The sequence below is a fragment of the Gopherus flavomarginatus genome, chromosome 3 (assembly GCF_025201925.1).
Source record: "Gopherus flavomarginatus isolate rGopFla2 chromosome 3, rGopFla2.mat.asm, whole genome shotgun sequence".
Taxonomy (NCBI): Eukaryota; Metazoa; Chordata; order Testudines; family Testudinidae; genus Gopherus; species Gopherus flavomarginatus.
The window spans coordinates 66,024,129-66,048,033 of NC_066619.1; the positions used below are offsets into that span (position 1 = coordinate 66,024,129).

Genomic DNA, 23,905 nt, shown 5'->3' on the forward strand with positions numbered 1-23,905 from the left:
GAACATGGGTGGTGATGGGCTCCGGAGCAGTATTGTACAGTTCTCAGCCAAATAGTTTGGGATGTGAAGATGATTTAGGAAGAATGAAATGATGGGAAAAGAACATAATCAGAAATTATAATTATAATATGTAATAAGATTATCTTAACAACAATCCTCTTGCAATATCAGAAGTAGAAGATGATATACCTGTGTCTTTTGTCTGCTTCACGACATCCTGAACGTACAAATCGGAGCATAGTCTACTCCACAAGGATTCATAGACTTTAATGCCAGAGAGGACCATTAGGATCACCTGTCAAGTCTGACCGCCTTCATAAAACAGGGCATAGAATTTTACCCAGTAATTGCTGCATCACACCTGTTTGAGCTAGAGCATGCATTTAAAGAAAGGTACAATTACAGTAGATTCAGCTCTTCCAATCTGAGAATATTCTGTTGTCTGTGACACAGTCAAAACAAATGAAGTTTATTCTCTTGATTTATTGTAATATTTTTCTAAACTAGTAAGCAGTAGAAATCCCAGAAATAACAGCATCAGCAGCCCCAATAACGATTGGAAGGACAATGATATATGTTAGGTTATTACTGCTTGACAAAAACAGACCTATTTACATTATAAGTTTCTATTTCTGGGTGCAGTGTGGCCATCCTTGAGTGCAACATACTGGAATAAAGCTGGTTAGTTCACGTTACCTATAGGATTGTGTGTATTCTGATGATTGTTTCTGTCTATTGTCAGGCCTTTTTTAAAGGTGCTTTTTGGGGGAGCATGCTCAAATATAAATAGTCCAAACAGAAATGTATAACAATATAAATAATCAAAACAGAAATATATAAAAATTCTGGGTTTCAGATTTGCATATATGATTGTCACCACCAGTGGAAATTGGATAGCATTACAGGACACTTCATATAAACATTAGCAGATTACTTTATTCTTGTAGAGAAAATGAAAGTTCCCACTATTGAATTGTTTGAAACAAGTGCATCTAATATATCTGGGGAAAAATCAGTTGGGTATAATAAAGAGAAAAATCTGATAATTTCCCAAAAAAACTTGCAAGTATTCATTGGATTTAAGAAAAATTTATGGCATTCATGTTGGAATTTCATATTTGTTTTCTCTGGTTTGCTTAATAGTATGCTTTATGTTTATATTTTAATATCCAGATACTATTGCAAGTCACAAGTAGTCATTCAGAAATCTTTAAACAGTAGGATTATTAAATAGATAATCCTTGTCAGCTGCCTTCCCGACCTTTATCAGCCTGTGTATTCCAGTGATCGTCCCCTATGCAGAGCTGGAAGGATTAATCCAGAGTTTAGAATGAGTAGATAAAATCTTACGACCTACTTATCAAAATAAAAGATGGCTGCGTCTGTTTAAAAAAAATTGAAAGAGCAAGATGTTGAGGAGACTTCCAATTTTGTAAACTTGGTAAGATTTGAAAGCTAGCCATTTGAACTTTACAGTGCTACAACATTTTGTAAAGATTAGATTTTTGCTCCAGTTCTCTCTTTGGATGTTTCCAGGATAACCTTTGAACTTAAATGTACTTTAACAAAATACAAGAAGAGGCTGCTTAACATGCTATCTCTCTGTGTTAGGATAATTCAGAGTGACAGTCTGGCACTATTCAGTGACTGGCCCAGTTGAAGGCACTTACGCTATAGAATGGTTCCCTTACGAGTTGGAGGTTAAGAGGTTGTCAAAGAGGATATCAAAGGTTCAGGAACTCAAGACAATTAAAGTTGCAAACATTCATTCTCATCAATATGGTATGAATATTAATAAGTCAAAAGGGGACTTTGAAACACATTTTAAATTTTGATTGGGACATGAATATTTGAAAAGGGCAATCTAAATGAGAATCCTATGAGGACTAATCTGAAATAATAACCTAGCTGCTAGGAATGAGAGCACTGGAAAGCAGCTTTGCTGTAAATTGCTGAAAATAACACAATTCATTGCCACTCAGTCCTGAATTCCATCATGTTTTTGTCTTTTCCTGTTTTGTAACAATTCATTTTTTAATTTTCAATTTTCCATTATTAATTCACACTGTATAAGTTCATATCAGATCAGATATAGCATATGCTCGGATAAGACTGTTCACCATCTTGTCATTTGTATAGTTTCAGTTTTGTTCTGTTTATAGAACCAAGCCCATATGCAGTCTGCACCAAAAGTTTAAAATATATACATGTATCTGCATGCTTTAGAAGATCAGAAAACCTGGAGTTCTTGAAATACAAATCTTGCTTTTCTGTCAGTGTGTTGAACACTCTATTTGTTTTTTCTCAGCTATTACTATTTTTTTCTTCTTTTTAAGAAAACAGTCTCTGGTCATTTTCTAGCTGCTTGAATAGTTTAGCATAGTTGGTAACAGTTCTGCAGGTTTGTTCCCAAAGTCATGGTCTGTATATTTTATTCATGGTCTACATATTTTATTTTCTTCCATTATTAGGAAGTCAACTAATGTGTGGTGCATGTGCACCAAAGCAAATTCAGTGGCCAAAAAACTATATTAATGCAGTGATAAGGTTGTTTGGTGGAATGTCATTCCCTGGCAGAACATTCAATTGACCAAAACATGTAATTTATGAAAATCAGGAAACGCGGAGTTAAGGCTGCCCATGTTTTAGACCCCAGATTTGGATCACTAATGTGCCCCAGAAGGCCTACCAAATTTCATAGAAATCTGAGTAACCATTTGGATTTTAGAGCGCTTACAAGAGTCAAGTTTAAAGCGTGTAAAATGGCAGGAATGGAAAACTCCTAGACATTTTTTCTGTATTGGCACATGTGCAGTGTAAAATATGTACTTTTTCTTAAATACTGTTCTCAGTTTGGGTCCCTCAAAATTTAATTGATGTCATGCCTACCTTGGGTAAAACTCAACAGATTGAGGTCATTTCAACCCATATTACATCTATAGTTTGATATAAAGCTCTAGGAAGAAAAAACCTACCTAGACATTTCCTTAAATGGCTGTTTGGAGGAAGCTTGTGTCTCCACACCCCCTGGCTTACCAGACTCCAAATTTGGGTCATTAACCCTACCCTGCACCCTCTCAAGGCACACCAAATTTTAAAGAAGTCTAAGCATGTTGATTTTTGGGGACTTAGGCCCACTATTAAACATATATAATAATGCAACCTTAACAATCGTAGCACTCTAATGCCACTATAATGATAGAAGCTTATCTACATATTGATATGTAGGACTTATGAAAATATAGGGTACAAAGAACTGAAAGAATTCATATATTTCAACAAGAAATGTGTAGTCAATAATCTGAGTAATCAAGTTACTGAGGGCTTGTCTACGTGGCACTGGCAAAGCACACTAGAGGGATGTGACTTGTAAAGTGTTCTAGCAGCCCTGTGTAGACTTGTAGGACTATTTTAATGCAAACTAGGTACCTTTTAGAACATGACACCAGGGTCTACGCATAACAGCTACAGAACTTTACAGATCACATCTGTCTGGCACACATTGCTGAGCTATGTAGATAAGCACTTATTTTAATGATGCATTCAAGTGGTTTTTTTGTGACAAAATAGCATTTAATCGACTCTCCAGTTTTCCTAACGCTCAGCTGCACAAAAATCTCCACTGACATTGGTTTTGTTGTCAAAAAATCTTACATCTGCATGAAAGATTTGGGTATCTCTTCATCAACTTCCGTATAATGAAAAGAGCATGTTCTTTGTTGATTATCTATCACAAACACGGATTTCTGAATGTTTGAAAACTGAAGAGCTCTATATGGGTGGTCTGTCCATGCAATAAATAATAGTGTTCCAGGGCATAAATGCCTGACCCCACTTAACGGGGATGTGGCTAGTCATATTTCCTGAATTTTCTCCAAGATGGGTACAATATGCTGTTAACCTGATGTATCTGGTTGCAAGCCAGTTGCATAATTTTTTTTCAAATGGTAGTCATAAAAAGTATTTCTATAATTGTTAGGACAGAAATTAAGTGTTTTATATTGTTGTACTTAAAAGAGAAATTCAGTGCTTTCACTTAGGTACTAATTTTACAAAGCTGTCTGTTTTTGAAGACGTGATGATGGGTTACAAAAATATTTTGGGGTGTTTTTGGTACAATTCAGAGAAACTTTTTTCCCAGCAAGAATCTAATTCTAACTTCTAGAGGGAGTACGGAATAAACTCTTTCTAGGACTTTTAGCCCCAAAAGAAATTAAAAGCTATTCCAGCAAAAGGAAGCAGTGTTCAATCCAGTTAATTCCCTGGCCCTAAAGAGTGATTTCTTGAGGTGTCAAGAAAATATCTCCGGCCAGGAATATAATACCGAAATGTAAGAGAGAAAGAGAGATCACAAAATTGTCTTGTTGGACAAAAGGTAATATATTTGATTTGCAAAAAGCTAAGGATTATACCCAATTCTAGAAGAGATTGCAGATTACCTGCCTTCTAAATGGCAAAAATGCATTGTAAGCTTAGCTTTGTAGGACCTACAGCTTTCTAGTAGGATCTGAAATAACTTAATATCAGAAAATTGATAGGAAAGACAAAAAAGGAGAAAATATAACACTATTTTGGAGAGAAATAGACTTTTTAAAGCTAAATTGAGAATTTTAACAGAGGGATAATATTGTTAAGATTATAGAGAGCCTGAACAATTTACATATTATTTTTAATGAAGATCTTTACAGTGTAGAAGCCTCATTATCATCCTGACTGGATTATGATTGTAAAATTACAATGAAGCTACTTACGTGGGCAGGTGCTGCTTCTTGATATTAAGGTAGCAGTGTTTGACAGATTGGTGTTTTATCATTTATATATGTATAGTAAAGAAAGTTGTATCTTACTATTTTGGGTGTGGACCTTGCTTTGGTTATCCCTGTTTTGTTTGGTTCAGGTAGTATTCTCAGTATGGGCTACAGGTACAAATCCTCTAGTTAGTGTTAAAATTGGTGCCGTTTTGTGGTCTGTCACTTGACAAGAACGTTACCTCTCCTTGTGATTATTATGATTTAATTTTTTGCACACTCAAGAAATGTGCTAGAAATCTCTCACATATGAGTAAAATACTGCCACTGTCCTAGAGAGCATAATCCTGACACGATGAAGTGAGGGTTATAAATAGATACGTTGAGGGGAAAGGCAGTAAGATGATGCTGTTCTTTGATTGCATTGCTATTTTTCTTATCTATTGCTTTCTACCCAACCCATGTTGTAGGCAAACTTCTCTCTGCAACCTGCACTTGTTGCTAGTGGATTTCTGGGGTAAACTCTGATTTGTCGTCTTTCTACGTGGCACATAGACTCATAGGTCAGAAGGGACCAATCTGATCATCTAGTCTGACCTCCTGCACAAGGCAGGCCACAGAACCCCACCCATTCAATTTTATACAACCCCTATCCCAGGACCGAGTTATTGAAATCCTCAAAAATGGTTTGAAGACCTCAAGCTGCAGAGACACCACCAGCAAGCGACCCGTGCCCCACGCTGCAGGGGAAGGCGAAAAACCTCCAGGGCACCTGCCAATCCGCCCTGGAGGAAAATTCCTTCCCGACCCCAAATATGGCGATCAGCTAAACCCTGAGCATGTGGGCAAGAGTCACCAGCCAGCACCCAAGAAGGAGTTCTCCGCAGCAACTCAGTACCCATCGCATGCAACATCTCCCCGCAGACCATTGAGCAGACCTGTCTGGTGGTAATTCAAGATCAATTGCCCAAATTGACGATCCTATCATAACATCCCCTCCATATACTTATCAAGCTTTGTCTTAAAGCCAGGAAAGTCTTTTGCCCCTACTACTTCCCTCGGAAGGCTATTCCAGAACTTCACTCCCCTAATGGTCAGAAACCTTCGTCTAATTTCAAGTCTAAACTTCCTAATATCCAGTTTATACCCATTCGTCCTCGTGGCTACATTAGTACTAAACTTAAATAATTCCTCTCCCTCCCTAACGTTAACCCCCTTGATATATTTATATAGGGCGAGCATATCCCCCCTCAGCCTTCTTTTGGCCAGGCTAAACAAGCCAAGCTCTTTGAGTCTCCTTTCATAAGGCAGTTTTTCCATTCCTCGGATCATCCTCGTAGCCCGTCTCTGAACCTGTTCCAGTTTGAATTCATCCTTCTTGAACATGGGACACCAGAACTGCACACAGTATTCCAGATGGGGTCTCACCAACGCCGTATACAACAGTACTAACACCTCCTTATCCTTGCAGGAAATACCCCGCCTGATGCATCCCAAAATCGCATTTGCTTTTTTAACAGCCGTATCACATTGGCGACTCATAGTCATCCTGCTATCAACCAGTACCCCAAGGTCCTTCTCTTCCTCCGTCGCTTCCAACTGATGCGCCCCCAACGTATATCCAAAATTCTTATTATTAATTCCTAAATGCATGACCTTGCACTTTTCACTATTGTATTTCATCCTATTTCTATTACTCCAGTTTACAAGGTGGTTCAGATCTTCTTGAATAGTATCCCTGTCCTTCTCCGTGTTAGCAATACCCCCCAGCTTCGTGTCATCCGCGAACTTTATTAGCCACATCATGGCTTCTATTCTCATGTGGTACTTTGTTAGCTGCAGTCATTTGAGGCACTTGAGCTAACAGCCTCTTGGTGTAATCAAATGAAAGGAAGTGCTTTCTTAGTAAGGATTCATGGGCTACGGAACTCACATCTCACCTTGGTTTGCCAGATGGACAGTTTGGTGACCATCAAAACATGCTTCAAGGCTCTCCTGTTCCCCAGTCTCTTCCTGTAGGAGAGGAAAGGAGGTTGTGATGTATGCTGCGAAGATGGCCGTACTGATAGCCAGGAAATTTTTCTTTGCTGGAGCACTGTATTTAAGATTCATTAGACATATTTGGTAAAATTAGCATTTCAATGTACATAGTCCACCTGGAGAGTGAGAGAGCTGCAGATGGCAAAATAAAAATATAATAAATTATATATTCTTTTCTCTATGGTTTTAGGGACTGTGATGAAGGAATATGCACAGACAAGTCCAACATTTTATATGCTTGGGCAAGAAATGCTCCTCCCACCAGACTACCCAAAGGTATGGTGCCTTTCATTTTATGGAGTTCCCTCTTTGGGCAGGGGGAATAGGGGAGGAGAAGGAAGAGTAGCTCCCTGCCTCCCCCTATAATCTCGCTTCCCGTCTTTCATTTAGTGGTTTCAGTTGATTAAAAGTGTACATACTTCAATTTAATTAATTGTGGTAATGAATATTACTTACTTTATAGAAACTAATGAACATATGTGATTTTCTTATTCCATGTAACATTATGGAGTATAAATCAGGACTAAAGGAGAATAATATAATAATTAGCTCTTGCACAACACTTTTCATGCATAGGTCTCTGAGTGCTTTTCAACGAAGTAAAAGTTTCATTATCTCCATTTCACAGATAGGGAAACTGAGGTGAGAGAAAGTGACTTGCACAGTGGCCCAGAGCAAGTCAGTGGTGGAGCTGTGGATAGAACCTGACTTCTAGTTCAGTGCCCTCTCCACTAGAATTACGGCATCCCACTACAATTAGGGGAGAGGGGAAGGGTGGGCAGTTTGTTTTTTTTTGTTTTTAAGAAAGAAGAGAGAGCATAAATACAGAGTTAGAGACCCTTCAACCCTTAAGTGTGAGTTGTGAGATTTTATATAGGCATATCTAGTGGCAGGATGGGTCCACCAGAAGTAGCCTGGCCTCCACTTGCATCTTTTGCCTTCCTCTGGAAGCAATGCTTATATAAGGTGGAAATTATGAACTCTTTCTTTTCATGTCTCCAGATTGTTTTGTTTTATTATCCATCCCCTTTGCCTTACTAGACACCTTGGAGGAATTGGAAGGTCCTCTGTATTCTTCCTTACTGTTCTGTGTGTGCTGGTTTGGGCAGATGGTAGGAGAAGGACTGTTAGGAATGTATGCATGCTGTCACTGAGGTCTGTACAAGCACCACCTCTGAACTGGGTACTTTTCAGTTATCTTATAATTGCAAAATTTTAAATCTTTATCATTTAAATAAGCTGCGGGCTGGGGAGTTACTGGAGAGTTTTGTGTGCATGCTCAAGAATTTAGCTTATTTTTAATAGGATGATTGAAATGTGTAAAGTTTTAAGATTCATATAAGCATCCTAACTTCTGTGTGCCTAATCAAACCTGTTGAGGTCCCCACAAAACCTTGTGATTCCCTGTTCCCAACCCCATCTCCCTTAATGGGTGCCCTGGACTTGCAATTCTGGCACATTGCCTGATATATGTAGGTAATGGATGGATGGGCTTTCCCTCACCAGCTTCTTCAGGATGATTTTCCCTTTTTCTCTTTCTAGGAGCTGAGACCTCGGGGGCTTCTCTCTTCTCTTATTGTATCTCTTCCAGAAGGCCTCTGGTCTTCTCTACCTTTCTTCTGGGAGTGGGGAAGATTCTGGGATTCCTCCACCTGTTTTCCCCTTCTCCTGATTCCTGCCAAAGTGCTTGCCAGCTGTCCCTATTGCTGCTGAGTGCTAAGATGAGAATCTAGGCAGAGGTATAGAAAAGGACTGGACAGACAGTGTTTTGCTTTGTGGCTATTATCCTTCTGTGCCAATCTCAGAGGCCCAACAGAGGGGACAGAGCAGGGAAAAGGGGAAGGGATGCACAGGCAGCCACAGACCTCCTTGCTCCTCACCACAGTATAGGAGGCCAACCTTATTTTGTAGAACTCAACTAGCATCCTAGGACTGGGAACTTTCCAGGACAGGTATCTGAAAACTCAAGGCAATCACAGCTGTAATGAGATGATTGATAGGCATGCCATTGTGACAAATGCATGGTGGTGGTCTTTTCTCTTTGATTTGCCTTTCCCATGTTTTAGGTGCACTACTACACATATTTAAAATCAGAGATGTCAAAAAAACTTATGAAGTGTAAAGAAAAGAGATCATCATCACAGCAACAACAAAATCCCACAAGCAATCTATAATATATGGAGATATACCTATCTCATAGAACTGGAAGGGACCCCGAAAGATCATTGAGTCCAGCTCCCTGCCTCCACTAGCAGGACCAAGTACTGATTTTGCCTCAGATCCCTAAGTGACCCCTTTAAGGATTGAACTCACAACCCTGGGTTTAGCAGGCCAATGCTCAAATGACTGAGCTATCCCTGCCCCCCCTGCACCGCATATCCCTCCCTATATCGCTTCTGCCATAACCTGTCTTACGGGTTCAATCACATTTTCCCTCCAATTGTGCAATCCCTTCTCCTCTGTGCCCCTTATCTCTGAGGAAAAGCTTGGGAGAATAGATGCATTTTTAATGTTGTGTAAGGACCATCAATAATCCTCTCTGGATTAAATGGAGAAGGTTGAGGAAGATTTTGATAAACTTTCCCAACTTAAAAAGAATTTAATTTGGGAAAAGAAAAATTTGGAAGCAGAGCTTGGTGGTTGACAAAAGTTGTGCAAGGAGTTGGGAGCCTTTAAAATGCCAGTTCTATCCCCTTACAAGACACACCACTGCATATGTAGATAATGGATCCTGTTTGTAATTCAAAGTGCATTTCAAACAAACTCCAAAAAGAGAGAGAAACTATCTGATTAGAGGTTGTATAGAGGCTTCCATCTAAATATATTTGTCTTTCAATTTTGTCGTGTATTTTGAGTCTGGGAATTTACAAATCTATAAGGGCTTTCTGTACACAATTTGTTTCACAGCTCTGTTTCACAGTTCTGAAACAAGTGCACATATACCTTCATTTTTATATGGCATTGTCCTTTGGATGAATCGTATCAGATTTTCAGTGGGCCACTCTCAGTGTAATACTCCATTGCATTATTCCAGGACAGCCTCTGGAGTGTACTGGAAATATATTTACAATCTATGGAAGGTGTAGCTTTAGTCTGAGGATATCTTTATTTTATTGCAGTCCCTTTAAACAGAGTCACTTTTCCTCTTTATCCTCTAGCTCCATTTCCCATTGCCACAAACAGCGTAGAATACCACAGACTACCTTTTCCAAACATCTCCTTGTACAGGTCTGTCGCATCTTATGCATATTTAACATGCGCAATTTCAGCTTTACGCGGTTGGCAAAAAAAAAAAGAGCAAAAAAATAACAATTTTAATACTGTACCTGTTGTGCGGGCGATTCCACCTGCCATTATACTCAATGTAATTTTGACTATCCGCGATTTTCGCTTTGCACGCTGTCTGTGGAATGTAAGCCCAGCGTAAGATGCGACAGATCTGTATATTAATCAGCAGGGACATTAATTGAGCTCTGAGCATATTCACTTGTAGGTACAGTTCACCAAAGCTGTACAATCCAGGGAGCCAAGGTGCTAAAGTGCATGCCAAACCCCAACTGGCAATTTGTTGCTGTCTCTAAACTACTCAGAACTGCAGATGTTTAAATGAGTTACCAGTCTTCCTTTCTTTCCTTATTGATACTATGATTGAGCATAGAGATTCTGCAACCCTCTTCACAGAGAAGCTTTGCCACTGGCACTTGTTAATCTAGTGGGATTCACAGGCTGAATAGGCAGAGATTGCTTTCTCTGCTTCTGAACAAGTATTTTCATTGTTGTGCAGGTGTTGAAAGATCCTTATCAATGATGCTGGTGCTCTGTAATTTGTGTTCATTCTTTAAAGTTCCTCTGTAATATCTATTGATAATTTGTCGCCCCATTGTTATTTTACTTGGAAACCTGCACATTCTGACAACTTTCATGAAAATAACAATTTTTGGAGTGTTGAACATTTTGAGGTGGAAAATTAAGTTTGTGTATTTCTAATCTTAGTGTTTTTTTGCATAAATTCATAGCAATTTACATCTTGTTCCACTTAAATTAACTGGGAAATGAAAATAAGCATTCATTATATTAGGATCCTTTGTGGCTAATAAAGAACATGAGCATCATCTTGTTTTATAATCCTACCTAATGTGCATTGGAATGAAGGAATTATTTGCCTAAATCAGTCATCACTCTTCATTGATCGCTATGACTCAGACTGAGTATCAGAAGTTTATGTTCAGTGCCACATGAGCAATATTTTATTTATGTATTTATTTTGTATTTTCTTTGACCAGTAGTTTTTTCACTGACATCTTATAATGAAACTTCCCTCCGCCTCCACTGCCAGTCTAAATATTCAGTCCTGGACTTTTTGACAGTGTTACCAGTGACAAACTATTTAAATATACCTTATTTATTGTTTCCATAACCCTAACTCATCATCTTTATTTTAAGGTGTTGGATTCAAAGTTGGAGGAGAAACAGGTAGCAAATATTTTGTGCTCCAAGTACATTATGGAGATGTCAGTGCATTCAGAGGTATGTGTTTTGGAAATTGTTGTCTGTAAATATGATTTAAAATATTCCTTTCTGAAAAATGTTATATTGCATGCACACAAAAAAAAGCATTTGTTTCCTACTGAAATAATTTCCATTGATGCTGCCACTAGTGGGGGTAGAAGCACCTAAAAAGTAACTTAAAAGTTAACTAAAAATATAAGCTTGACTTAAACTTTTTTAAAGATATATGGAAAGGAGATGGACAAGGTTATATTTTAGTAAAATTCAAAGAAAGCAACAAAAGGCAACTATGCTCATTTTCACATTGGCTCTGTAAGCAGAGGCAGACTCCTTCTCAGAACAACCTAACATCATCATTTTCATCTGATAAACTTATTTCACATCTTTCTTTCAAGTTTATATTTTAGTGTAAAATACTTTAAATTAGAATAGCATATCAGAATAGATTTTGTATTCATAAATCATGATTTTTCATTTATATTAATGAGTGCTATATATCAGTGCAAACCTATATCTGGTTTGAATCTTGGTTAAGTTGAGAGAGACATTAATCAATCAATCAGCATTCAACGAAGCATGAAAATAACATGAGTATTTTGAGAGTAAGAAAATATAAACATTGCTCTTTGATTTGTTTTTGTTAATGCATGTGGATAGACTTTACAGCCAGAATATAAGTATTTTTGCTCTAGTATATCTATCCAATAGAACACCTAAAATATACACCAGTACTACCAGCTTCTGTGAAAGACTGGGAGGACCATAAATTTATATTCATTACACGTTTTTTGTGAATTTCTATAACATGAGGGGCAAATACCCACCTTGTAAGCCTCATGTTTTCTGTGCATTTTTCTGAATTAGGAGTTTTGTTCTCTAGTCACCAATCAAAAATCCAGATGGTGGCTTACCTGTTTACCATAACCTAAAGGGACAGACCTCATTTGATACACTTTCATCTAAACACCACAAAAATCCAGTTTATGTGAGGCATGAGTACAATCAGCTATTCAAATATTAATCCTTTTCAAAACTGGGGCCCTTCTAAATTAGGTGGTACACCTGTGATCAAATACAGTAAAAAGTAATTTGTTAGTAAAAGCTTTGAGGCGGGATCATTGACTTTTGTTTGTCTGTTTGTTTTTGTAAAGTGCTGTTTATGTTTACGTTAGAAATCCTTAAAGCATTCAGCTTTGCTAAATTGGATCAACAGGCATTTAAAAGATTTGTCAATTCTATATGTTGTTTCAAAAACTTAAATTGTATGCCTTAGGAAATGACTCCCCTTTTTAAATGGTAAATCAAATCTGTTCTGTTTGGTGTAGAATTACACCAGTATTAAAATATATTTCTTGCTAATATTTTGTCAGCATAGTTTTATTCCCTGTCCTTAAATTAACAGGGACTTCACAGAATGTTCAGTACTGGGTCATGAGGTAAAAAGCAGACTGACTTGAACCTGCCAAGAACTATACCAATCTCAGAAACAGATTGAAGTGTTGTCTTCTTGCTTTACAGCGAAATACTTACGCAAAAAATGCAAAATATTTCATTATATTTCTGGTGACAAGGATATGATATGCTTGACATTTAATAGAAAATCTGTGACTAGAGTTATAAAAAAGAAATTAGTTTTGTTTATTTCATTTCTGTAAATATCTTTTGATATCTCAAATTAATCATCTCAAGCATAGCTAGTATATTGTTAACTGGTATCAGTGAGCATTTGGATTTCATTATTATAAATCCCTTACTAATCTGTTTTGTGGAGAAGATGAAATATATATAGTAGCAGAGTTAACTAATGCAGAACTTCAAAAAACAAACAAAAACACAACATAAAGTGACTTAATCTGACATTTTCCAGATATGTGCATTTATTTTTCCACACTTGAGGACTGTTTGCAATACAGGATTGGTACATTAGCCATATGGCCTTCTGTTATCCTTGAACAGACCAAACTGTACATCATTATACTGTTGGATTTTGGCCATGATGTATTACAGTGTGGATTTTAAACTTGGGTATGAAGATCCCTGATGACTTAGAGTGGGAAATACAAATATTTGTAGGCTCTAAAGAAAAAAAAACGGAAATAGGGGAATTGTGTAATTTCATACAGTGGCATAAAGGAGCATAACTAGTTGTTTGGGATTAAAAAAAAGAAGTTTATGTAACAAGAATGGGAGGAGTGGAATTCAAATAGCAAAATATGTCTTATTCCAAAATCAAATCATCTCTCAGTATGGAAAACCCTGTCACTTTAAGCACTTAAAAATAGATTTCAGTATACAAAGCTTTAGAAACTGTACTGTAGAAAATTCTGTACAAATAGGGAGACGTACTCAGTGATTGAATAAGTTACTGCTATTTCTACTTGTTTTTATTGTTAAAAGTTTTTAAATGTTTGTGAAATGAGGGGATATAAGACCGTAAAGCCTTATAATAATTGGCAAAAAAAAAAAAAGTCTGCACAAATGGCAAGTGCAGTAACTGTTTTAATTTTATGTGGCCAGAAGAAGGGTAAATTGAACAACTGTGGCTGCTCCTGTCTGTGCTCAGAAGGAATCTGTTTTTACATCTGACAATACAGGTGAGCCATTGCAAACCCTTGGGAATTGTCACTTGCCAAAAGAACTTAGAATTAAAATCACAACCCTCAGAAGAAAATGTATTAGGAGAGAGCCTGCCCTTCGTTATTGCTTGGGGATGTTGAGAGTTCCTTTTGAGTATTAAGTACAAATCACGTGTGGGATTTTTTAAATAAAATTTCTAATAATAAGACACATGTATGTAGGGGGTGGGGTTTAAATGGAGAACAATGAACACCTGAAGTTATTTGCCTGCTACATGACAATTTACAATTTCTTAAATCGAGGAATGAATCTAATTTTTGTTCCTCTTCTGTTCTTTGTCACATAAATCCATTACGGTGAGTGCTTTAACTTACACAACCTATCTTTTCAAGTTTCCAAAGTAAGATAGTAGACAGGGTTTGGGGGAAGATTATCAGTATTTCTATTAATCTCAATAGCTCTACTTTTTGTCAGTAATTGATGGGATTGTAGGATACTACTGAAGTTGTTAGGAGAGAGATTAAAATAAGTATGACGAAATACCATCTGGTTTTACTTCAGTACTTGTTGTATTGTATGCTCCAACCTTTTATTTTTAACATGCAAAATATTTCATTTTTCTTCTGTGATAAAAAAAGGCTTCTAATTTAGCTTGCTTGTGATAATCTCAGTTTGAGTAGGGAAAAATGTAATGTGATATAATTCTCTCTAAACCTTGATTGCTCTCTTCAAGCAAATTTAATGTTGAGCTCTGTGAACAACTTTAGAAATATTTTTAACACTTCAGAAATTATCCAAAAGAAACGTGTCTTATCTGTGCCAAGATTTTAACTGGTAAGAGAGATTTTCAGTTTTAAGACTATAATAGTTGCACTTTTTTACAAAGTGGAGCACACATAATGTGTCATAATTCAGAATGAAGGATGAAATCTGTTCATTTAATTCATGTTATCTGGCACTTTCTCAGCAATAAAAATAACAATAACAGTCCACAGATTCAGTGGCATTATTCAGTTCAGTGTACTGTGATATAAGACATTACAGATATACTTTTTTACTGGATATATAAGCATAAAATATTTGGCTGTAGATCTAGTAATGAATTATGCATATTGTAATTATGCAACTGTGCTCCCATTTGCACTTTCATTCTTTTCTCCCAAAGTACCTCATTGTACCTGTACTGTAATTTTTCAACTGTTTGTAAAAGGGATATTTTATTAATTAAATGTAACCAGTTAATACACAAATTATGCTATTTTTCTCAGATACAACCCAAATGATAATGCTGCAATATTTAGTTAAACATTCCTGTTTTGTGATCAGAGACCAAAGTTAAAGACTACTACATGTGGTCCAGAACACTTGTCGGTTAAAAATTAAAGCTTATCTGCGAAAAGAACAAACTTTACTATATAGAGTGAGATCTGTAAAACAGTCACTTTTAGAAAAGGGTTATCAAATTAAATGGGGAGGTCCATTTTTGTTTTATTACTATTCATACTGCTAAACGAAAAACTACATTAAGGTGGAGTTATGGTTGTGGAAGTACTTATGATTAAATTAAGGGTGAAAAAGATGTCAATTATTCCAAATACAAGCATTACAAACCCAGGACATTCAAAATTAAGGTTCAGTATAAATGATATCAGAATATTTTAAGGTATAGAAATGCACAGTTAAGGAACTCAAACAACTTTAACTCTGCCCTGTAGGTCTGTGCAATGCTATAACCATGCTATTATGATTAATCCGTTTCAATGCGAATGGATCCGGATCAGATGAAACTGATTTTTAAAAATACATTAGGGGGCGCGGGGATTCCCTTCCCCACCCCCATTTCTCATGCCGTCACTACAGGGCAGAGTTAATGTTATTTGGCTGCCTGTAATGCATGTGCCTTAGTCTTGCCCTGCATATACATCCTTGTAGTCCTTGCCACCAAAGAGTCTAAAACAATTAAGAATTACAAAGGCTGAGGAAAAGAAATACAACTTGCAAGTGAAGTGATCAAGCTGACTACTTAATGCATGTTTTTTGGGGTGGGTAATCGACTAAAAGAGAAGTGGTTTATAGTGTATCAGAAGTGAGGGAGCAGAAGAAGAACAGGGAGATGGGAAGCAGTCATGGAAAAGGGCACACTGGCACCCACATCTGTACTTCCCTTTCTGCTTTGGTTGCCAGGGAAACTGAAATGTTTTGACCCGACAGGCCACTGGGAGGGTGAAAGCCATAGGGTTGGGAGCTGCAATGGGGCCAGTGTTGCAGAGCATTAGCTCCCTAGGCTTGGTGGGAGAAGCCAGGCAAGATACAATTAAGACCTATTTTATCTTCCTTTTAGGATTCTTAAATGCACACTATATAGCTCTGAATTTTGGATGTACCAAGTTACCCTAACTGTCTTGTTAAAATTGATCATTTAAAAAGCTGATTCTTTCCTAATAACAATTTTTTAAACTTACTTTATCCAAATGAAATATTGGATCTGATATTTTTCTTTGTTTTACTTTATTTAATTAACTTACTGCATTGTTTGAAAAACCTAATATCTTTAAGTCCAATTGGTGAGGATTTTGGGGGCAGTTTTTGAAATGCACAAATGACAGACCCCCAACTGCCATTTGTGCCTTTGGAAAAATTTCCCTTTCATAAGTTAGGTCTGGAAGCCTCTGCACCCACCATTGGGCTTCAGAAGGAAGAGAACATGAGGAGAGCACAGGAGCTAAAATGCTTCTCCCGCCCCTTCCTCAACAAAATAAGTGTTGTGATGTATTTCAGTCAGGTGGACACACCTATATAGATTTTTAATGCCAGAAAGAACCGTTGTGATCATCTAATCTGACATCCTGTATAACACAGAGCATAGAACTTCCCTATTTTAATTCCTGCTGCAGGTCTAGTAGTTGGGCTTGAGCTAGAGTACACTTCTAGGAAAACATCCAATCTTGATTTTAAAATTTCCAGCAATGGACAATCCATCACAGCCCTCGGTAAACTGTTCCAATGGTTAATGTAAAAAATTGTGCTTTATTTCTAGTTTGACTTTATCTATCTCTAACTTCCACCCCTTGTTTCTTATTCCACCTTTTTCTGCTAGATTGAAGGGTCCTCTCTTATCATATTTCTATTCTCTGTATAGGTACGTAAAGACTGATCACGCCACTCCTTAACTTTCCCTGTGTTAAGCTAAATAGATTGACTTCTTAGAGTCTGTAACTATAAGACATGGTCTCCAGTCATTTAATCATTCTTGTAGCACTTCTCTGAACCATCTCCAGTTTTTCAACGTCCTTCTTGAAGGGTGGACACCAGTACTGGATAGGGTATTCCAATAACAGTTGCTCCTGTGTCAAATACAGAGGTACTATAACCTCCCTGTTCTTCTTCGAGTGATTGCTCGTATCCATTCCAGTTGGGTGTGCGCGCCGCACGTGCACGTTCGGTCGGAAACTTTTTACCCTAGCAACTCCAGTGGGCCGGCAGGTCGCCCCCTAGAGTGGCGCCGCCATGGCGCTCGATATATACCCCTGCCGGCCCACCCGCTCCTCAGTTCCTTCTTACCGCCGTGTCGGTCGTTGGAACTGTGGAGTGCGGCATTGCTGTCCTCCACGTCCCTAGCTCTCCTTCGTTTTACGGTTCATAGTTGTAGTTAGTAGTAAATAGTTGTAAAGTATAGTCAGTTAATTGTTGTTTGTAAATAGTTGTAAATACATGTTAGCGGGTTTGGGCCATAGCCCTTCCCGGCACCGGGCCCATGCCTGGTTCGCCGGGCTTCAAACAATGCGCGGCCTATAAGAAGCCGATGCCGACCAGCGATTAAGGACTCTCCTTATGGAAGCGGCACTCAACCCGGTAACTTCACAGACCGTCGCCTCTACACTGGCACCGGACCGCGCCGGCACCGGAAGGACACCCCGGCATCGTCCTACCCCGGCACCGGGACCCGAAGCAAAGCCCTCGAAGTCTGCGACTCCATCCAGGCAGACTCGAGTGGAGCGCCCGGCACCTACCTCGGCCGCGGCACCATCAGCAGGGATCCCGTCGACTCCGGGCCCTGAGGGTCCGTCGAGTCCGGTCCCTCCTAGCTCCCCCATAAGATCTGGGGTTGAGCTATTGGTCCCATCGACGCCGGAGACTTTTGCTTCGGCACGGGACCTGATCGCTCTTACAGAGCCAACCCAGCCTCAACCCCCGGTGCGGGTTGTGTCCAGAGGCAAGCCGACGATGAGAGCTCTGTCTCAGGACTCACGATCGCTGTCGAGGTCCCGTCGCCGTGGAAGCTCTTGCTCCTGGCGCCGCTCGCAGTCCCGGCACCACTCCCCTCGGCGGTACTGGTCGCACTCGCGGCGCCAGTCATCCTCCAAACAGTCCCGGTCTGGTTCAAGTCACCGCTACCGGCACCAGGACTCTAGGAGCCGTTCCCATCGGCGATCAACTCCCCGGTCGACCTCCCAGCACCGAGCTGGTTGCAGGTCCCGGTCGACCTCCCGGCGCCGCGTCGGAGGCAGGTCCCGGTCCCGGCACCGAGTCGAAGGCAGGCCCCGGTCCCGATCCCGGCACCGGTATGATTCCCGGTACCGGTCCCTGGCACCGAGAACATCTTCGGCGTCAGGACTAAGGGATCCCTACCAGCCGCGTTCGGCCCCTCCATGGCCTTCCAGACAGTGTTTATGCGCTGGACACAGACAAACACGTGGCCCTTTTTCAGGACCCTCCTCCGCAGGACCAGGGACCGCAGCAGTGGGGGTTCTGGACACCCTGGGCGTACCACCAAGCCCAAGGCCCCCAGCAACTTCCTCCTCAGCCTGCGACGGCTGAGCACAGGGCGCCGGAGGCATCGCTGTCTCGCCCCCCTCCCTCTCTGGAAGGGAAGGACAGGCCCAAACAGCAGGACCCTGAGCTCCCTCCGGAGTCAGAGGCGCGGGTTCAGACAGAGCCCACCATGGACGCTCTTTTGCCAGGGGTCTCCTCATCGTCCTCTCCCAATGAGGCAGTGGCAGGCACATCTTCCACCAGCCCTCCCCCACTCGACCTCAGAGTGCACCAGGACCTCCTCAGGCGCGTAGCGCAGAATTTAAACCTGCAAGCTGAGGAGGTCTCCGAGATGGAAGATCCCGTGGTGAGCATCCTCTCCGCAGATGCTCCCACCAGAGTTGCCTTGCCCTTTATTAGGACTATCCAGGCCAACACCAATACGATCTGGCAGTCGCCGGCCTCCATCCCTCCTGCTGCACGAGGCGTGGAGCGTAAGTACATGGCTCCCTCCAGGGACTATGAGTACCTCCATGTTCACCCGACACCGTGCTCCCTCGTAGTGCAGTCGGTGAATGAGAGGGAGCGTCACGAACAAGAGGCCCCAGCACCCAAGTCCAAGGAGGCGAGGTGTATGGACCTCCTAGGCCGCAAGGTCTATTCGGCGGGTGCCCTTCAACTCAGGGTTTCCAACCAACAAGCCCTCCTTAGCCGCTATGCCTTTAACTCCTGGGTGGCAGCGGATAAGTTTAAGGAGCTGTTGCCACAGGAGGCGCGTCGAGAATTTGCGGCAATTCTTGACGAGGGCAAGAAAGTCGCAAGAACCTCGTTGCAGGCCCCCTTGGACGCAGCAGACTCGGCTGCTCGAACCCTCGCCTCAGAGGTTACAATGCGCCACATCTCCTGGCTTCAGGTTTCTGGCCTTCCACTGGAGCTCCAATATACCATCCAGGACCTCCCGTTCGAAGGTCAGGGCCTGTTCTCGGAGAACACAGACCCCGGGCTAAAAAGCCTGAAGGACAATCGGGTCATCGTGCGCTCCCTTGGGATGCACATGCCCGGGACACAGCACAGACCCTTCCGGCCGCAACAACAGCAGCAGCGCTGACCGTACCCCCAGTTCCGCCAGTGGCAGGACCTCAATAGGCGCCGTGGCAGAAATGGCAGGCGCAGACAGTCCGGCAACCAAGGGGGGCAGAACCAGAGCTCCTCCAAAGCCCCACCTGGGCCCAAACCTTTGTTTTGAAGGTGCACCCGAGGGCGCGGTACCAGTTTCCCCCACGGATCCTTTCCCCCCCCCCCGTTTTCCAACCGCCTTTCGTTTTTCCTCCAGGCGTGGTCCCAAATAACATCCGACCGCTGGGTCTTACGCACTGTACAGACGGGATACCGTCTGCAGTTTACGTCTTACCCTCCCTCCCGCCCCCCACCCTCGTCCCTCTTCAGGGACCCCTCTCACGAGCAATTCCTCCGCCAGGAGGTGCAGACGCTCCTCGACAAAGGAGCCATAGAGGCGGTTCCGGAGAACGAGAAGGGCAAGGGGTTTTATTCCCGCTGCTTTCTGATCCCCAAGGCCAAGGGAGGCCTCAGACCTATCCTCGACCTGCGGGAACTCAACAAACATATGGTGAAGTTGAAGTTCCGCATGGTATCCCTGGGGACCATTATCCCATCTCTGGATCCTGGAGACTCGTATGCCGCCCTCGACATGCAGGATGCTTACTTTCATATCGCCATATTGCCACAACACAGACATTTCCTTCAGTTCGTGGTCGACCGCCATCATTACCAATTTGCAGTCCTCCTGTTTGACCTCTGCACGGCCCCGAGGGTATTCACGAAATGCATGGCAGTCGTCGTCGCACATCTTCGGCGCAATCGCATTCACGTGTTCCCTTATCTCGACGACTAGCTGATTCGAGGCACATCAGAGCTGCAGGTCCGCATCCACGTCCGCAGGATCAGCGGTCTCTTTGCTACCTTGGGCCTCATTATCAACGTGGACAAGTCCACTCTGCTCCCCACGCAGAGGATAGAGTTCATCGGGGCCGTTCTGGACTCCACCTTGGCCAGGGCCCTTCTGCCGTTGCCCAGGTTCCAGTCACTGTCGGCCATCATTCAATGCTTGCAGGCGGCCCCCCGACCTCTATAAGGACATGCCTAACCCTCTTAGGCCACATGGCGGCCTGCACATTTGTGACACGTTATGCGCGGCTCCGCATGATGCCCCTCCAATCTTGGCTCATCGCTCAGTACCGGCCGACCAGACATTCGCTGGACACAGTTATCACCATCCCCCAGGGGGTATTGGATTCCCTCCAGTGGTGGCTAGACCAGTCCGTCGTGTGTGCAGGGCTCCTGTTTCATCCGCCCCAACCCTCGGTGTCCCTAACAACGGATGCCTCAGACCTGGGCTGGGGGGCCCACCTGGGAACCCTGAGGACACAGGGCCTGTGGTCCCCTCAGGAAGTGGACCTCCACATCAACATACGGGAGTTGAGAGCGGTCCGTCTTGCTTGTCAAGCGTTCTCCCATCAGCTTCAAGGTCGTTGTGTCGCGGTGTTCACCGACAACACGACGACCATGTACTATGTCAACAAGCAGGGCGGCATGAGATCCTCTCCCCTATATTAGGAGGCGATGCAGCTCTGGGACTTTTGTATAGCCCACTCCATTCACCTCACGGCTTCCTTCCTCCCCGGAAGGACCGCCTGAGCAGATCCTTCCTCTCACATGAGTGGTCCCTTCGCCCGGACGTCGCCCTCTCACTCTTCCAGATGTGGGGTTGTCCCCGGGTGGACCTCTTCGCATCCGGGGGGAACAGGAAATGCCAGGCGTTCTGCTCCTTTCAGGGCCGGGAGCCCGGGTCGGTAGCGAACGCCTTCCTTATCCCGTGGATGACCCACCTGTTCTACGCGTTCCCTCCGTTCCCGCTAGTCCACAAGGTCCTTCTGAAGATGCACAGGGACAGGGCCCGCGTGATTATGATAGCTCCAGTGTGGCCCAGGCAACATTGGTACCCCATGTTGCTGGACCTGGCCATAGCCGACCCAGTCCCCCTGCCCCTTCACCTGGACCTGATCACCCAGGACCACGGCAGACTCTGTCACCCGGACCTCCAGTCGCTGCACCTTGCAGCGTGGCTCCTGCGTGGCTGACCAGATCCGAATTACGCTGCTCTACCCCGGTACGTGAAGTACTCCTGGGCAACAGGAAGCCTTCCACCAGAGCGACATACATACCAAGTGGAAGCGTTTCTCTTGTTGGTGCACGGAGAGGGGTTTCCTCCCTATGGAGGTTTCTGTCGCCAATATTTTGGACTACATCTGGTCCCTCAAGCAACAGGGCCTGGCGATATCGTCCCTTCGGGTTCACTTGGCGGCTATCTCCACCTTTCACCCGGGTGAGGATGACCGCTCGGTTTTCTCTCACCCGATGGTGACTAGATTCCTGAAGGGACTAGAACGTCTTTACCCCAACATCCGACCCCCTGCCCCTACCTGGGATCTCAACCTGGTTCTGGCTCGGCTCATGGGCCCTCCTTTTGAGCCGTTAGCGACTTGCTCCCTGCTCTATCTCTCCTGGAAGACTGCCTTTTTAGTGGCCATCACCTCAGCTAGACGGGTGTTGGAACTCCGGGCCCTCACAGTAGATCCCCCGTATACGGTCTTCCATAAAGATAAGGTGCAGCTGAGACCGCACCCTGCCTTTCTCCCCAAGGTGGTCTCAGCCTTTCACGTCAACCAGGAGATCTTCCTCCCCGTCTTTTTCCCGAAGCCTCATTCGTCACGCAGGGAGCAACAACTCCACTCGCTTGATGTCCGTCGGGCTCTCACGTTTTATGTGGAGAGGACCAAACCGTTCTGCAAATCCCCCCAGCTTTTCGTGGCAGTAGCAGACCGAATCAAGGGGCTTCCCATTTCCTCACAGAGGATATCCTCATGGGTAACGTCCTGTATCAGAACATGCTATGACTTGGCTCACGTCCCTACGGGCCGTGTGACTGCGCACTCTACCAGTGCGCAGGCGTCGTTGCTGGCTTTCCTCGCCCACCTACCCATCCACGAGATCTGTCGGGCAGCGACCTGGTCATCGGTCCACACCTTTGCTTCTCACTACGCCCTGGTCCAGCAGTCCAGAGATGACGCGGCCTTTGGCTCTGCAGTGCTCCATGCCGCGACTTCTCTCTCCGACCCCACCGCCTAGGTGTAAGGCTTGGGATTCACCTAACTGGAATGGATATGAGCAATCACTCAAAGAAAAAAAGACGGTTATTCACCTTTGTAACTGTTGTTCTTCGAGATGTGTTGCTCATATCCATTCCACACCCTCCCTCCTTCCCCACTGTCGGAGTAGCCGGCAAGAAGGAACTGAGGAGCTGGCGGGCCGGCAGGGGTATATATCGAGTGCCATGGCGGCGCCACTCTAGGGGGCGACCTGCTGGCCCACTGGAGTTGCTAGGGTAAAAAGTTTCCGACGAACGTGCACGCGCGGCGCGCACACCTAACTGGAATGGATATGAGCAACACATCTCAAAGAACAACAGTTACAAAGGTGAGCAACCATCTTTTACTATTTGAAATTACACTGTTTAGACATCCAAGGATTGCATTAGCCCCTTCAGCCACGGCGTTACACTGGGAGCTCATGTTCAGATGGTTATCCACCATGATCTCCATGTCTCTTTCATAGTCACTGCTTCCCAGGATAGAGCCGCCCATTCTTTAATTATGGCCTACATTTGTTATTCCTAGATATATGACCTTACTTTTAGCCATGAAACACACATTGTTTGCTTGTGCTCAGCTTACCAAGCAATCCAGATCACTCTGTATCAGTGACCTGCCCTCTTCCTTATTTACTACTCTCCCAATTTTTGTGTCGTCTGCAATGTGTCATCAGTGAAAGCTTTATGGTTTCTTTCACTGTCATTAATAAAAATGTTAGTCTGAAGCCAGGAACCCATCCCTGCGAAACTGCAGTTGAAACATAGCCACTTGACAATGATTTCTCATTTAGAACTACATTTTGGCAGCTGTCATATAACCAGTTTTAATCATATAATGTTTGCCATCTTGATTTTCTGTTGTCTTGTTTATTAATCAAGATGTCATGCAGTACCAAGTCAAATCCCTTACAGAACTCAAAGGTAATAGTATTGAATTAATATATTTAATCAACCACATTTGTAATCTTATGAAAAATAGATAGCAAGTTAGTTTGAGAATATCTAATTTCCATTATCTCATGTTGACTGGCATTAATTGTATTATCCTTCA

At 42.6% G+C, this 23,905-nt stretch overlaps 1 protein-coding gene across 11 annotated transcripts in view; it reads left to right on the plus strand.

The window, feature by feature from the left end:
- PAM (peptidylglycine alpha-amidating monooxygenase) overlaps positions 1-23,905 on the plus strand; it is an 843,699-nt gene that overhangs the window by 719,774 nt on the left and 100,020 nt on the right. For all 11 annotated transcript variants that reach the window (XM_050945654.1, XM_050945643.1, XM_050945642.1 and 8 more), the window contains 2 exons: positions 6,979-7,064; positions 11,232-11,315. In XM_050945654.1, coding sequence (XP_050801611.1) covers positions 6,979-7,064; positions 11,232-11,315 — 170 coding nt within the window. The remainder of the gene's footprint in view (positions 1-6,978; positions 7,065-11,231; positions 11,316-23,905) is intronic.